This window comes from Dromaius novaehollandiae, chromosome 17 (assembly GCF_036370855.1).
Source record: "Dromaius novaehollandiae isolate bDroNov1 chromosome 17, bDroNov1.hap1, whole genome shotgun sequence".
Classification (NCBI taxonomy): domain Eukaryota; kingdom Metazoa; phylum Chordata; class Aves; order Casuariiformes; family Dromaiidae; genus Dromaius; species Dromaius novaehollandiae.
The window spans coordinates 3,633,827-3,647,785 of NC_088114.1; the positions used below are offsets into that span (position 1 = coordinate 3,633,827).

Sequence of the window (13,959 nt, forward strand, 5' to 3'; positions counted from 1 at the left end):
CCCTGAGGCACCTGCGGCGCCGGCGCCCGCGGCGCGGCCAATCCCCGGCGGGGCGCGGGCGGCGCCTGCCCGCCCCGGGGCGCCCCGCGCGCGGCCGCCGAGGGAGCCGCGTCCCCGGCTGCGCTGCGCTGCGCTCCATGGAGGTGGCCAACGGGGCCCTGCCCGACGGCCAGGCGGGGGGGGGCTCCCGCGACGGCGCCGCGGCGGCAGCGGCCGCCCCGTCGGGCAAGAAGGAGGTGAAGATCGTGATCGTCGGGGACGGCGGCTGCGGGAAGACGTCGCTGCTCATGGTGTACGCGAAGGGCGCCTTCCCCGAGGTGAGCCCCGGCCGCGCCGTCGGGGAGCTCGGCTCCCTCGGCGCCTCCAGGCTGGGGTTAGGGCTTTTCTAGGGCTTCTGCTTTTCCAGGGCTTTTTTTCTTGTTCTTCCCCCCCCACCCCCCACCCCCGAGACGCCCAAAACAGCACCGAAATCCCTACGCTGTAACTCGTGGCCGGGAGAGGGACCCTGGGCTTTCCCCTAGCACCAGGGTTTAGGGAGGAGGGGGGAAAAAAAGAGTTTAAAGGCTGGGAGCAGGAATAGGTGAAATCCCGCAAGGGCAGGGTGAGTTTGGAAGGGCCGAAATGCAAAGCCACGGGACGGGTGTCCCCACAGCCCCGCTCCGCTTGGCCGCCGGCAAAGCGCCCGGAGGTCAGGCGAGCAGAGCCCTCGTGGCACCAGGGCTGCACAAGCACTGCTGTTAGTAACTAGAATTCTTTCTCCTGTGTTTACAGCAATATGCTCCGTCTGTCTTTGAGAAGTATACTACCAGTATTACCATTGGCAGCAAAGAAGTCATCTTGAATTTGTATGACACTGCAGGTAATGTGTTTTTCATGTACTTTCAATTTTTCCGATTCCCAAAATAATGAATGACAATGGCCAGTTTGTCCAAGACCCCTGGGACGGGATTGTGCTGGGGGACTGGGTTGAGACTGAACCCAAATGCTGTGCCAAGGCTTTTGTCTGGTACAAACAGTGATATAATTTCAGAGCGTTAAGCAGAAATTGCCTTCACGTGTGTAAAATGCCGTTCCTGTGAATGTGCTGGATCAGTGTGTTTATTCCAAAAGATTTTGCTGTGTCAACTTTAAACAGACTGATAGTAGAAGATTGCAAAACTGGATGTGTTTTGATACTGTTTTTTTGCTAGCACGCTTCTGGCCTAGTATTACAGTTAAAACTATTAGAGATTTAAACACAACTTTAAAGCAGGACAACAGCCGTTACCAATTTAACGCATAAATGTGCCTGCCGGGGAAAAAAGAGTCACTAGTCTAATGGGTTTGCAGTTCTAGCCCTGGATTTGTTCTTTATCCTAACAATGCAATTCATTAGGTAAATCACATTGAATAGCATACATATCTGAAGGTATTAAAACCTAGTTCCCAGATGCATAGCGTAATATAATCAACCAAGAAAATACTTTAATCTCCTGCCATTTGTGATCAAACAGTAAAGGGAAAAAAAGGCTAGTTTGTGTTCAAAATAAAAAGGCCATAGTGTTAAAAACTACTTGAAAATGCTAGTAATTTGTTTGGGTTCCTTTTAGGAACTTGTGAAATGGCTTGTGTTCAACTTCATTCACAATTTTTATCATATTACTGAGACACAGGTGTCCAGCTGCATTTCTAAACAAACCCTAAAATTGACACGCACTCCATTACAGCTCAGTGTAAATCAAGTTTGTTTCAGTTCAAGTCTGTGGAGTTGTTCCAAATTTATGCCAATATAAATAAGAAAGGAATGTGGTTCATACTTGCTTCTAATAGTAATAAAACACACTTATCTTTTTACATACCGTATATGATATTTGAGTAGATGGTTTTAAAGGTTCTTTAATATAAAAGTGAATTTTATGGCTAATTTTTATTGCAGTATAGTAAGATTCTGGGCACCCAAATCTGCTAATATTTCTTTCTAACGTTACTTTTCTTGACTCCAGTGATTGGATAATCTAGCTTCTACCGAAGGGCAAGGCTTCTGTGTTTGCTTTAAGCCTTGAGAGAAGGGCTGAAATGTGGTTTGAGCAACCAAACAGGGATTTCCTTAATACAGTGCATTGGCACAAAGATCTCGCCACAGTGAACTTGTCGAACAAACTTAATGTTTGTTCACTGTCAGTGTGGGATTTTAGCCTGTCATATAGTTCCTGATAGTTGGCTGGCTCTCCTTTAAAATCACCATGGTACAGCTTCCGGCACTTGCCTTTGGAGACTCTTCCAGGCTGGATTCAGGAAGGGCTGTTGATGGGACGAAGCTCGACATTGTAGCACTAAACTCCTAGGCCACGTAGCCGTGTGAGTGATAGACCGCAAGCCTGACATAAGCGCCCAACTCCTTGCATCACGCAGTGAGTTCAGCTCTGTGTGAGACTTACAGCCACCAGCAGCCTGGAGAACACTCGCTGAACCCAGCGCTGATGGCTTATCTCACCCCCGTTTCCTTGTTTAGGCGTGTAACTCAGCAGAAAGCGTCTGCCCCCCCACATTGACTGCTCAACTACAGACACTGTCCTGGAGCAAAGCACCTCCCCGTTGAAGAAAAGGGCAAGGGTTATTTTGTCTCTCTCAAGACACTTCAGGAAGTGGAGATGCCACTGTTGCCTTACCCATAAAAGAGCAATTGCCTTCCATCTCTCATCTGGAGAGCTTGAAACCTCACGTATTTCACCTCCCAAAACAGTGCTGTGGCTGCCAGCCTACAAGTTGCTAGAGGGGGCTGACGCTCTCTCCTCTCTTCCTGTTAGGTTTCTTTTGCTTTGCATCAGACAACTCGAGGTTGTCTGGTGCCAGGAAAGGGAGATGTTGCTTTCTTGGTTAAGGCATTTGCTTGGGAGGAAGAAAGACTTGAGTTTTGGTCCTGCCCCAAAGCTGCTCACCTCGCTGTTATGTTTCACACTTGGTAATTCAAGCAGCATTTCACCCTCTTCCTGAACCTGGAAGCTAGGCTAGAGGAAGAATTCTTCTGAGCACACATTTTTTAATCCCATCCTGTTTTTAATAAAACAAAACTGATGTTGATTTGCTTAAGACTAGGACCAAGAATTGTTCTGTCTCCTCTAAATTCAAACAGTGCAGTAGAAGACAAGTAAGGGGGACGTTCGGTTCAGCGGCAAAGAGAGCTTCTGTCCCTCCGTCGCTTCTGGCTGCAGAGGGAGATGCAGTAGTGGGATCCTTGTTTCACTGCACTGACTCATTGCTGTTGTATCATGCACCGAAGGCCCATTAGATTACTCTCAGCTGGGTAATGATGCTCTGGGGTGGGTGCTATGTATAGCAGCAATTATGGCTTAAAGAGGAGAACAAGCCAGCGTAAGACAGCTTACTAATAGCAGTACAGTAGTTTAGCAGTACAGCATACTGGCTACATTTCACCAATTTTCTTCTGACTTACTGAACTGCTTGAGTTGTTCTTGCTCTTCTATAAAAATCTAAGACAGCTTTACCTTTGTATATTGCTTCTCAGTCTGAAAAGACCCCAAACCATTCATACCGTCCTAAAATCATTAAAGTAAGATGAAGAAGAAAGAAAAGCATTTCTGAGGTGAATGGCTCCAGCTAACTGTCATGCAGCAATGTAGGGGAGGAGAAAACAAGTACGTTCTTCTAACAAAGCATCACTGGATTTTCATCATCCACCCACAGCAGAAAGATTTTGGTATCTTTAGGATCTTGCCAAGAGCAGCAGTAAACAGAGCTGCATGTACTTCAGTATCGTGGGAAGGTGAAGGACAGGTTCAGCTCGGTGGCTGGTAAACCTGTAGTTTGACAGGATTCTTTGTGCTCAGTCATCACGTTTGAGACTTTGGGCTCGTCCTGCTTGCTTAGGGAGAAGGACACAAACACGGTGACTATAGAATCAAGCATTTCAAGCTGTAGAAGATTTTTTTTCTTGGCAAGCGTTTTGGTAACAACTGAAGTTAAGGAACTAATCTAAAATATGCTAGAATAATAGTTTTTTTGAGGGACTTGTATTATGCCACTCTAATCTTCCTCAGAGACACCTCTTGCTGTTGCAGGAAGTTGGTGCTACGTATACGCAATCTATAAAGACTTTGCAATATCAATTATCTTGTCTGCAAACTGCAGCTGCTTATTCAATTAAAAATTCCCATTTCTCACTGTGCTTGACAGAGACAAAGAAATTGCAAGGTAAATTAACTTTGTAATTGTTTACATACTAAAGGAACAGTCTCATATTGTTGATGCTTTAGCTGCAATTCAGACATGAGGCTTAACTTCTGCTAGGTGCAAGACTTTCTTAGAACAGAGAAAAAAATAGATTGAGCGGAGGAAGGCTGGGGAGGAAGTAATGCCTAATCATTGTGGGCACTCGCCCTGGCTGGCAGGAAATGCACTTGAAGCCTCCAGCAGGGTCCTTCAGGTCCAGAACGACAGATGCGTTACATTACAGTGTGAGGTCTTAAGAGAAATTTAAAAGGGGGTATATGCAAGAGTAATTTTTCATAACTTTGAAAGAGAGAGGGAGGGCCTGAGAAAGAAAAAATACTCACTTTTCAACTGAAACATGCCCCTGCCCCTCTCACCTCCCAAGTGTCCTCTTCTGCTAGTTTTATTCCTGCCAGGGAGAAAGTAAGTTTCACAAATTTTTCTAGATAGAGTAGCACAAAAGCTTAGCTGTCAAGCTAGCAGCCATGGTATTCTCAAGTCTGCAGAATAACAAACCAAAGGGAATTTAGTGCATTTCCTTGTATCTGTGTGAGCTCTCCACTACATGATTACATGTTAGTTTTAAATACTGAGTGTACTGTATTTAGGACAACGTATTGACATATATAGGAAGTGGTTGGCTGGTGTGGGCTAGGTGACAGGATATTACAGTCTTCCTTCTGTCCTGGCAGTTGGTGGCAATGGACAGTGCTACTGTAAGCGAGAGCAGCACTTGCTGGGAGACTCCTAGACTGCCACTGGTTAGTTTTGAATATATTGTTTACCCTCTCCTGTGAATGGCAGTCTTGTAAAAAGTTTGTCCAGATGGGAAAGCATTTAGTTACAAACACGGTAACTTTTTTTTTTTTTAAAAAAAACAAATCTAAATGTTTCATATTTTAGATTTCTTTTCCTGAGATACACAGGGAAAAAACTTTTAAAGCCAGAAAGAGAATGGTTTATTGTGTAACAAGATGAATTTGTGGAACTCCGTGATCAGTTATTAAACAGGAACCTAGCAGGATTGCATCTGTAAATTGCTTTGTCTCTCTTTGCTTTTGCTGGAAAGACACAGATTCAGCTCTGCCAGGTAGACTGCTTTTCTTTGGGAAAGTTAGAACCAAAAATTAGCCACTAGACTGACCTCAACAACTTAGCAGTGAGCATACGGAACATCCCTGGCCCCAGCATGCCTTAGGTAGCATCTGTTCAAACAGGACACATCTTAATAAACTAGAAATCATGACTGCTTTCTTACCTTCTTTCTGCTGTGAATGGGTGAAGATTGGTTCAGCATCCTCATTGCCACCGCTCCACTGTGTTTTCAGAACAGTCTCGTCTAGCGGCTCCCTACACATCATTTGTACAAGTGACCCTTCAAAACGGGCCCTGGGCCTGCTCTCCTCCTTCCTGACTAATTCCATGCAGCACTCTACCTTCTTCTCCGTAAGGATTAATTGCACTGAAAGTAATTGTTCTACTTTAAAAGGTTTGCAGGAACAAAAATGAGATGTATCCGTGTGCTGTAGGGGGCTGTTGTGTGTGCTCAGGGGATTATCTGCCCTGTCTTTGGAAAAGCTCACTCCTGCACTATGTTTTTTTTCCTTTAAAGACATGTTTCCACAGCTCAGAGAGGTCCATTGGGTTGTTGTCTATGGCCTTTCCCTACCTTGAAAGTGTGGCAGGCCTGTGGGCATTTTTTTGTAACTTTACGATGTGGTATTTTATGTGTTATAATATACATATCTATGTGATACTGGTCAGTCCTGTGGGGTTTGCCGTAGGCCTGGTGCAGTGCACTGGAAGACAGGACCTGCAGCACCCAGTACTTCAGCATCCCCTCATGTCCACCTTCGGCCTTCACCAAGAGAACTGCCAGAAACACCACCTATGATTAGGAGTACAAGAGGGAGAAAGCCACTAATTAGGTCTAGAAGGAAGACGTTCTCTCTGTAGCCTCTAGAGAAGCATGAAAAGCTGGACAAACCCTGGCTCCCTAGGCTGAGTAGGGCAAGGCAACAGTCATCCCTCCCAGTCTGCTAAACAGACAGATGCCTGCACGAAAGCTCAGAGGCCGTGCACGAAGCAGTGCTGTGGTGGGAGGACTTTACTACCTCCCCAGTGGCCCAGAGAGATTTAAATGTCCCTGCACAGCTCTTGTCCCCACACTGCAAGCAGCTACTGAGGGCCTTCCCAGCCTGAGCGCTGAACTGACTGGCACTTCCTCTGGTGGAGGTTTGCTGGAGGGGAGAGGAAGAGCAGACGCAAACACGCATGTGAAATCAAGATCTGTGGTTTCACTTCTTCCTCCTGTCCTCAGCCCTCGCTTGATGTCTCACCACTTCTTCAGGCTCAACGCAGTGACAGAGTGATGCGGGTGTGTGACCTTTGCAAAGAATTAGGGAATTTCAGGTGAATTCAGCTGGATAGGGAAAGTCTCAAAAAAATGCCATCGTCTCTTACGCTACAATGAACTGAGAGAAGCCAGAGGAGAGTCACAGGTATGCTCAGACACAGGTGCTTATTTGCCCGATTCTTTCACAGGATGCTCTTTAACTGGAGAAAGAAAACAAAAAAAGTGCTTGAAGGAACACACACACTCAGGGGTTTTGCACAGATGTTCAGTAAGCACTTAGGTTCAGCCCTGCTCCTTCATTTAAAAACTCTTCTAGTAGAAGACCTAAATGTCTACCAAATAAACCCTGGCCACAGACTGAGCAGTTTTACAGAAGTCTCCCAAGCACTTTTTTGCATTTCATCAGCAGCACTTAAGGAGAGGCTGTGAAAGGAAATGTTTTCAATAAAGTTCTTGGAAGAGAGCTGTTGATGTTCAGACACTTACAACTTGATCTGGGTCCTGTTAGACCACAGTTCTTCAGTTGTTGTGGGTGTAAACTCTTAAAGAATAGCTTCCTCTCCTTCCAAGTGAAAGCTGCAATTATCTTGCCACAATACAAGTTAAACAACGTATCATCTAACCTCGCCACTGCCGTCTCTGCGTTTTACCTCGTCCTGCGCTCTGCATTTGACATTTCAAACGTGAACGAAGACTGAAACATTTGCATTTTACAGAGCTGTACTTTCTCATACGTTTATTTTCTGTTTACTTAAATCTTAACTGCAAAGCTGATTTTGAAGATGAAGGTGCAGTTCACTGGGGCAATCACATCTGTATTTTTCAGCTTACAACACAGCACATCTGTGTCACAAAGACACTTCTGTCATCCTGCCCTGGAGAGCGTGGTTATAGCAGTATGTTCTGACTCCAGGCAAGCTAGTGTGGTTTATTCAAATGGGACGCTCTTCTGTGCCTCACAAATTGCCAGCAGTAACTTGGAGGATTTAATAACTTGATTTTACAAGCTACCTTTTTAGAGGCTCAGAGGCATGAATTTGAAAGGGAAAAACATATCCAGCACGTAACACTGGGGAAATAAGTAGGAAAAAAAAATTTGGCACCTGACACATTTAAAGCATTTAGAGGATTATCTCAGCAACAAAATGGTAAATCAGTTGCAAACAAGTAGGTGGATTTGGGAGAATAAGAAGGGCTAAACAGTACAGTCTTTGCTCTGAACATTTATACAACATGCATAATTTTGTCAATTGCCTATTATTTTTGGATTAAGCCTGGAGGGATCAATCATCCTTTGTTCTGCATGTCACCCATGGAACATGCTGCTCTTATGGGAGCTCAAGTACAGCGAGTGGCCCAAACTTAAAATTCCTTTTTTACAGACATCTCAGGGAAACTAAGTAATGGGTTATCCAGTAGGGATTGCCTTGTAATAATCTGTATCTCAATCCATGCTTTAAAATAAGAGGGATGACAAAGTAGTGTGGAGAGTTCCTGGGCATCTTCAAAAGTAACTTGAGACAAGCACGTTGGCTAGAGTAACGAGCATGTGACTTAGAACAGAGCTGGGTACCAAGATAAGGAATAGCTGGTATAAAGTTGGAGCATGCTTACATTTTTAGCATCCCTTCATTTGATTTGCCAATGCAAATGTTTAAGATGTGTAACTTCTATAGGGCAGGGAGCTGGCAGATTCAAGGCCCAGTATATATAGTGCAGTGATCAGACAAAGGACTAACATTCCCAGTTCTCACTTTGGAAATACAGTGCATCACAGAGACATACCTGATTCCCAGGGCAGCATTCAAGTGGTAAATAGATCTTCTACTCTGCTTAAATGGTGGTTTCTTCCTTAATAATGTCTCTGAAAAACATCTCAAATGAAAAAGATCTTGTTTTCTGATCTGCCAACTATCTCTGGTAGTTACTGGGTTTCTTGAACTTGCCCTCTCAAAAGCAAGACGCCTTCAGCGCCCAGCGTTGTGCTGACTGCTAAGTCATATGTACAGCAAGCAAAGGGGAAGAGTACAGGACTGAAGCAAATCAGCTTCTTGTTGTCTGATCGTGTGCTGCAATATTGCTAATCAGAACTCAGAAAAATCCCATGCTTTTCCAGAATTCAGCAGCAGCCCCAAGACCTGCTGAGAAGTCCTGCTTCAAAGATCAGTTAAGGCTGGTTCATGTTGCTGTGTGTCTTGTAAAATCAGCTGCTTGCTGCTAGTAAAATGTGGGCACAGAGGGCGCAGGTGCTGAAGGAACAGCATGCTAATCACTGCTTCCTCTCAGCTCACAGGGCTGGGAAATGCAAGGCTGCCACTTAGCTTTCTTACTTCAGCATTTGTGCCCAGCAGATAGTGGTTTTTTTCCTCTTCACGACACTGCTTGTGCAAATGCATCTGGGGGAATGGAGCCACTGCCAAACTGCAAACATTTTAATCAATGACTGTCAAATTCCTCTTGCTGATTTTGCTTGTGAGCAACAACTCAGCAATCAGAGATTAAAACTGCTTCTAAATACTTACTAACTGAACAAAACATCCTTTTTATTAAAACTTCCTAAGGACACGTTTTATATTCAAAAGCATCAGCTTTGTCACTGAAGAGGAATCTCCTACATCTAAGGGAAGGAATTTTACAAAAATGGAAATGTTTCAGTCTGTGCAATTAGAGCAACTCCTGTTCTTGATCTCAAGTATGTATCTTTACGTGTTCCTGTCATATCATCTATTAAGGACAGTTTTCTTTTATCCAAAACACTCTGTGTTTCAGGGCAGGAGGACTACGATCGGCTCCGACCACTTTCTTACCAGAACACAAATGTAGTGTTAATTTGTTACGATGTCATGAATCCCACGAGCTATGATAATGTAATAGTTAAGGTAAGAGGCTTTCATAACTGCTTTATACTTTTATATGAATTAAATATGCCAAATGTATGACAAGATATCAGATTCAAAAAGCTGATGGCTTTTAGTAGTCCTGTACCCAAGGCTTGTAAGTGCACAGACCATTCATGGTGCATTGAGCTATGGGTCACAGTCCTTAGGCTTAGGACTCACCTCAAAGGCTCACAAGCGCTCAGAATTGGGGGTTGGCTCTGCAGTACACTAAAAGGATCACAAACCAGGCGTGAAATCACTGTTTCATCTATAGCGATGTCACACAGCCAAGACTGCATACAAATATTTTAAATTTAAGTCTACTTCCATCATATACGTATTTAGATACAGATTCTTACATGTGACTTCAGAGGTGTTCTTCTGAATTTAAACAGCTTTTAAGTAAGCGCTTTGCCATAGTGGCATACGCTGCCTATGCTTTTATAAAGCAACTGACTTCTGTTAGGACTTTTGAATGTTTCTGTAAATAGCACACTTTGTGCCCTAGCACTAGAATAAGGACTTTCAAAACTCTGAAATTGCAGTGTATATTAAGTGCTGGCTCTGTTCCTTGACTTTGTTTTGATTTCTTTAAAAAAAAAAAAAAAAAAAAAAAAAGATGTAAAAGTTCTGTTTTTCTACTATCAGTGGTATCCTGAAGTGAGTCACTTCTGCCGCGGCGCCCCTCTCGTACTGATCGGCTGCAAGACAGACCTTCGGAAAGACAAAGAACAGTTGCGTAAGCTCCGGGCCTCTCAGCAGGAGCCCATTACTTACAACCAGGTAAATACAAGTGCATTTAAAGCATCCTCTTCTGTGCAAGAGACAAAGCACGCTTATTTCAGTGGCATCATTGCTAACACATTGCAACCACAAATATTCTAAAATCAGGTGAACACAACATCTAGATTATAAATTATTGACAATCAGCATTGATAGGGGTTTCTGTAAGCCCTTTTTGAAAGTGGCCAGATCACTGCCTGTTTTTTGTACCAAAGTAAAGAGAAATTTGATGGGTGTTTTGAATATCTTTGGGTGTCTGAAAGGACACTACTAACTAAGCCTAGTATCAAGACTAAGGTTTTCCTTCCAGCCTAAGGAGAGCAGCAAGTGTCGGTCATTTGTGTGCATCTCTTCTAGGCTCATTACATCTCATTCTTGTTTCCGTTCACAGCTGGGTTATTACTGTTTTGAACTGGTAGGCTTCCACAAGTTTGTCAGACTCCCTCCATAATTCTTGTTACAACACATTTCTCCCATCACTGATACTTTTATCAGAGTTGTGAGAAAGACTGGAGACACTAGGATACATGTTACAGTATTAAAAATATTGACTGTTCTGAATAAAATGTTTTGCAAACCATATTTAAAAGTAAATCCTTTCAAGGGCAATAGCAAAAACATCTCTAAGGCTTTTTTAACGTAAGAAACCTTTCTTTGAAGTCTCTGAACTAATCTAAGATACTGCATATTATCAAGTGTTTTCAATTTAAGCATTACAAAGCACTGAGCCTCACAACTAGTATTACATGACAGGCATAGCTGTCCTAGGTACAGGAGCAACATTAGTCAGCAGTGGAACAGCTTGTCCCATGTCACACGAGACCTTTCCGCTCTGGTCTCCCACCTCCCTGCTTTTTACTTTTACTACAAAGTCACCCTTCACCTCTCATCTCAGGGTTTTTGGACTATTCTAGACACAAGTCTGGGAAACAAGGTTAACTGCGCTAAGACCTTGAATGAATCACTTATTTTTCTAAACACCATGAAAAGGAACCGCTGCTGCCTCACCACTAAACCATGCTAGGACTTCTACCTTTTCTTCTTCGTGCACAAGAAGAGATGCCTGTCCTGTTGCTTCATGAACATCTGCAGATTATCTCTTGTTTGCATTAATAACACCCTTCATCACCCTCACACTCGAGATACAGGGCAAGTGACAGACACCCTCTGGCAGGTCTGCTGAGGCCTCACATCTGGCACTGCTACTGCCTCAGAGTGGCCTGATTTCCTCCCCCAGCCCCCAAGCAGCTCATCACACAAACGCTCACAAAAGAGAGGGGAAGCTCATGAGCGTGAGCCTGAAGGAGAGAAGGTGAAGTGAGGCTAACACTTGTGGCAGGCAGCAGCAAGCGTGCAGTTAAATTCCATGGCCTATATGATGTACAGTCTTGGTCCCCCATGCAAGTCCTCCCACTTCATTCCCCCCCAACACACACCTTAAACATACGCTACCTCAGTCTTTCACAGCTCACGGCATCTTGAGTCACACGACATGATGCTTCTGATGCTAGGCACAGAGGAGCTGAACAGTAGCTTGCAAACAACTAGAAGGAGACATATTTTGCTTAAATATGCTTAAGAAAAATCCCCCTGTAGAAGTCTGGGTGCTCAAGTGACCCCACTCCCAGGGCTTATAATGAATAAATGCAGAGTTTGTGAGCTGTGGGTTGCAGACCCAAAACACATGCCAGGGTGTGATCACAAGCACTCAAAACTGGGGGCTGACTCTGCATGACAATAAAAGGATCACAAACAAAGTAAGAAATCACTGTTTTGTCTGTAGTGATTTCAGACAACCAGGATCGCATGCAAGTGCTTTAGATGCTAGGCTGTTTCCATCACATGCATTTGGGTAAGGTTTAGAGACACGCAGACCTCCATTTGTGTATTAAGATTTCTGCTGAGCCCTTGCAACGCTCCAAAGCGGAAGTTAGGGTTCTTGTGCAAGGCACCAGCAAAACAGACGGACATTGGGCCAGGTTCTGATCTTGTATATGATGTTCATTGCTGGAGCCTGCAGACTCCAGAAGGTAACATCACATACTAATTTTGGTCAGGGCCATGTGCTGAAAAAATACACCATTTGGACATCTTAATTCTCACTTGATCTATCACAGCATTTCTTTTAAAGGAACTTAACACTGAGACTATTTCTACACTATCAGCAGTCTGGAGCTTAGAGCCTCTAATGCACTGAGCTCCTGGGCCAGCTTCTAGAGAAACTTTTTTTTCCCCTAGGTTGATCTATCAATGGCTCATAATTTATTACCAGTACCACTTATGCCTTAGCACTATATCAGAAGCAGCAGCTTCTTTCTTCCCCAGCTCACCTTCCTTCCCCTCCCAAACTTCAGGTTTACATCTTTTCTTTCCTTTTATTCTTTCCAGGGCGAAACAGCTTGTCAGCAAATTCATGCAGAAGTTTATCTGGAGTGCTCAGCGAAGTGTCGTGAAAACATAGAAAATGTTTTTAAAGAAGCAACAACCATTGCACTAAATGCCATGAAAAAAGCCAAACGCCAAAAGAAGCGGACAGTGTGCTCAATGCTATGATCTGGACTGCAAATGAGCATTGCAGCCAAGTGATTCACATTTTAGCAACAGTATAACCTTAAAGACTTTTTTTCCCCCCCGTTACATGTTTTTATTCCTGCAGTGATTTTTACATTTTAACTTTTTAATATTTTTGCACTTTTGTTGAACTGCTCTCAGAGCTTTTGAAGCTAAGTTAACTGATGGCCCACCAATGAGTTCTTGGATCCACTGTAAACTGCAATGAACTCCTACTATCTGACTTGAATAGTTTTTTCTCTAGAAATTAGCTGTGGTACATTTTGGCTACAATTTATTACCTTGGTTAACTAAATTTAAGCAGAAAAGCTAGAAAGGCCACCTCTCAGAAGAACTGATGTTAAAGCAGCACATTTAAAGAGGACAGGAATTAACTTGAAAATATTAATATAGAACTTAACTTACTCAATGACAGTGAACTGAGTTAGCCTCAAACTGTCCCCTAGACTGCACAGGCAAAGCATCCACTCCTTTATCATTGCACCAGCTTTGCAGAGCTGCTCCTTTAGAGGACTCCTTGCAAGGCCTGTTGCCCTAACAGAAAGTGTTACTCATCATTGGCTATACATCAGTTGCTCCAATTCAGAAATGGAGTATCATGGAAAACATTTAATCTACAGCACTGAAAGTTAGAAACACTTGAAGCAGCTACTCCATGCAATATAGTCAGTTTTACAATAAACTCCTGCAGTTTATTTAATACACAACAGATGCAAATGTGGGTGCATGCTAGGGGCAGAGAGGTACTTAGCTGGACAACTCCTGTTCATTAGCTGATTAAATAATTGCTACTACTGTGAAATAAATTCTCCCTTTATGATGAAGGTGTCAGTTGTCTATTAAAGGACATTGGTTTCTCTCAGTGAACAACCTAGTACCTGTGCCTCAAATCTCAGTTCTTTTGCACATTGTCATACATAGCCACCATGAACCAAACCTGTGAGGGGGAAGGACCAGTTTCTGCAGTATAGGGGGTGGTAGTGAAAGTTTGCTGCATACGGCAGATGACTGCCCATCCTAAGCGAGAACACGCAGGACTCGATAGTAAAAAGGCAGAGCCTTTTGCCAAGAGGTTTCAGCAGTGCATGCCAGCATTTTTACTACTAGACCAGACACCTGCATGTATAGCCAGGTACCTGTAGATCATATGGGTTAAGAGCA

General features: G+C 43.7%; 1 protein-coding gene across 1 annotated transcript; it reads left to right on the plus strand.

Annotated features, from left to right (window-relative positions):
* Positions 1–117: 117 nt before the first annotated feature.
* Positions 118–13,675, plus strand: RHOF (ras homolog family member F, filopodia associated). Its single transcript, XM_064521967.1, has 5 exons — positions 118–317; positions 772–859; positions 9,335–9,444; positions 10,093–10,227; positions 12,616–13,675. The coding sequence occupies exons 1-5, from the start codon at positions 138–140 to the stop codon at positions 12,778–12,780; spliced, it is 678 nt and encodes a 225-aa protein (XP_064378037.1). The 5' UTR covers positions 118–137; the 3' UTR covers positions 12,781–13,675.
* The last annotated feature ends 284 nt before the right edge of the window (positions 13,676–13,959 follow it).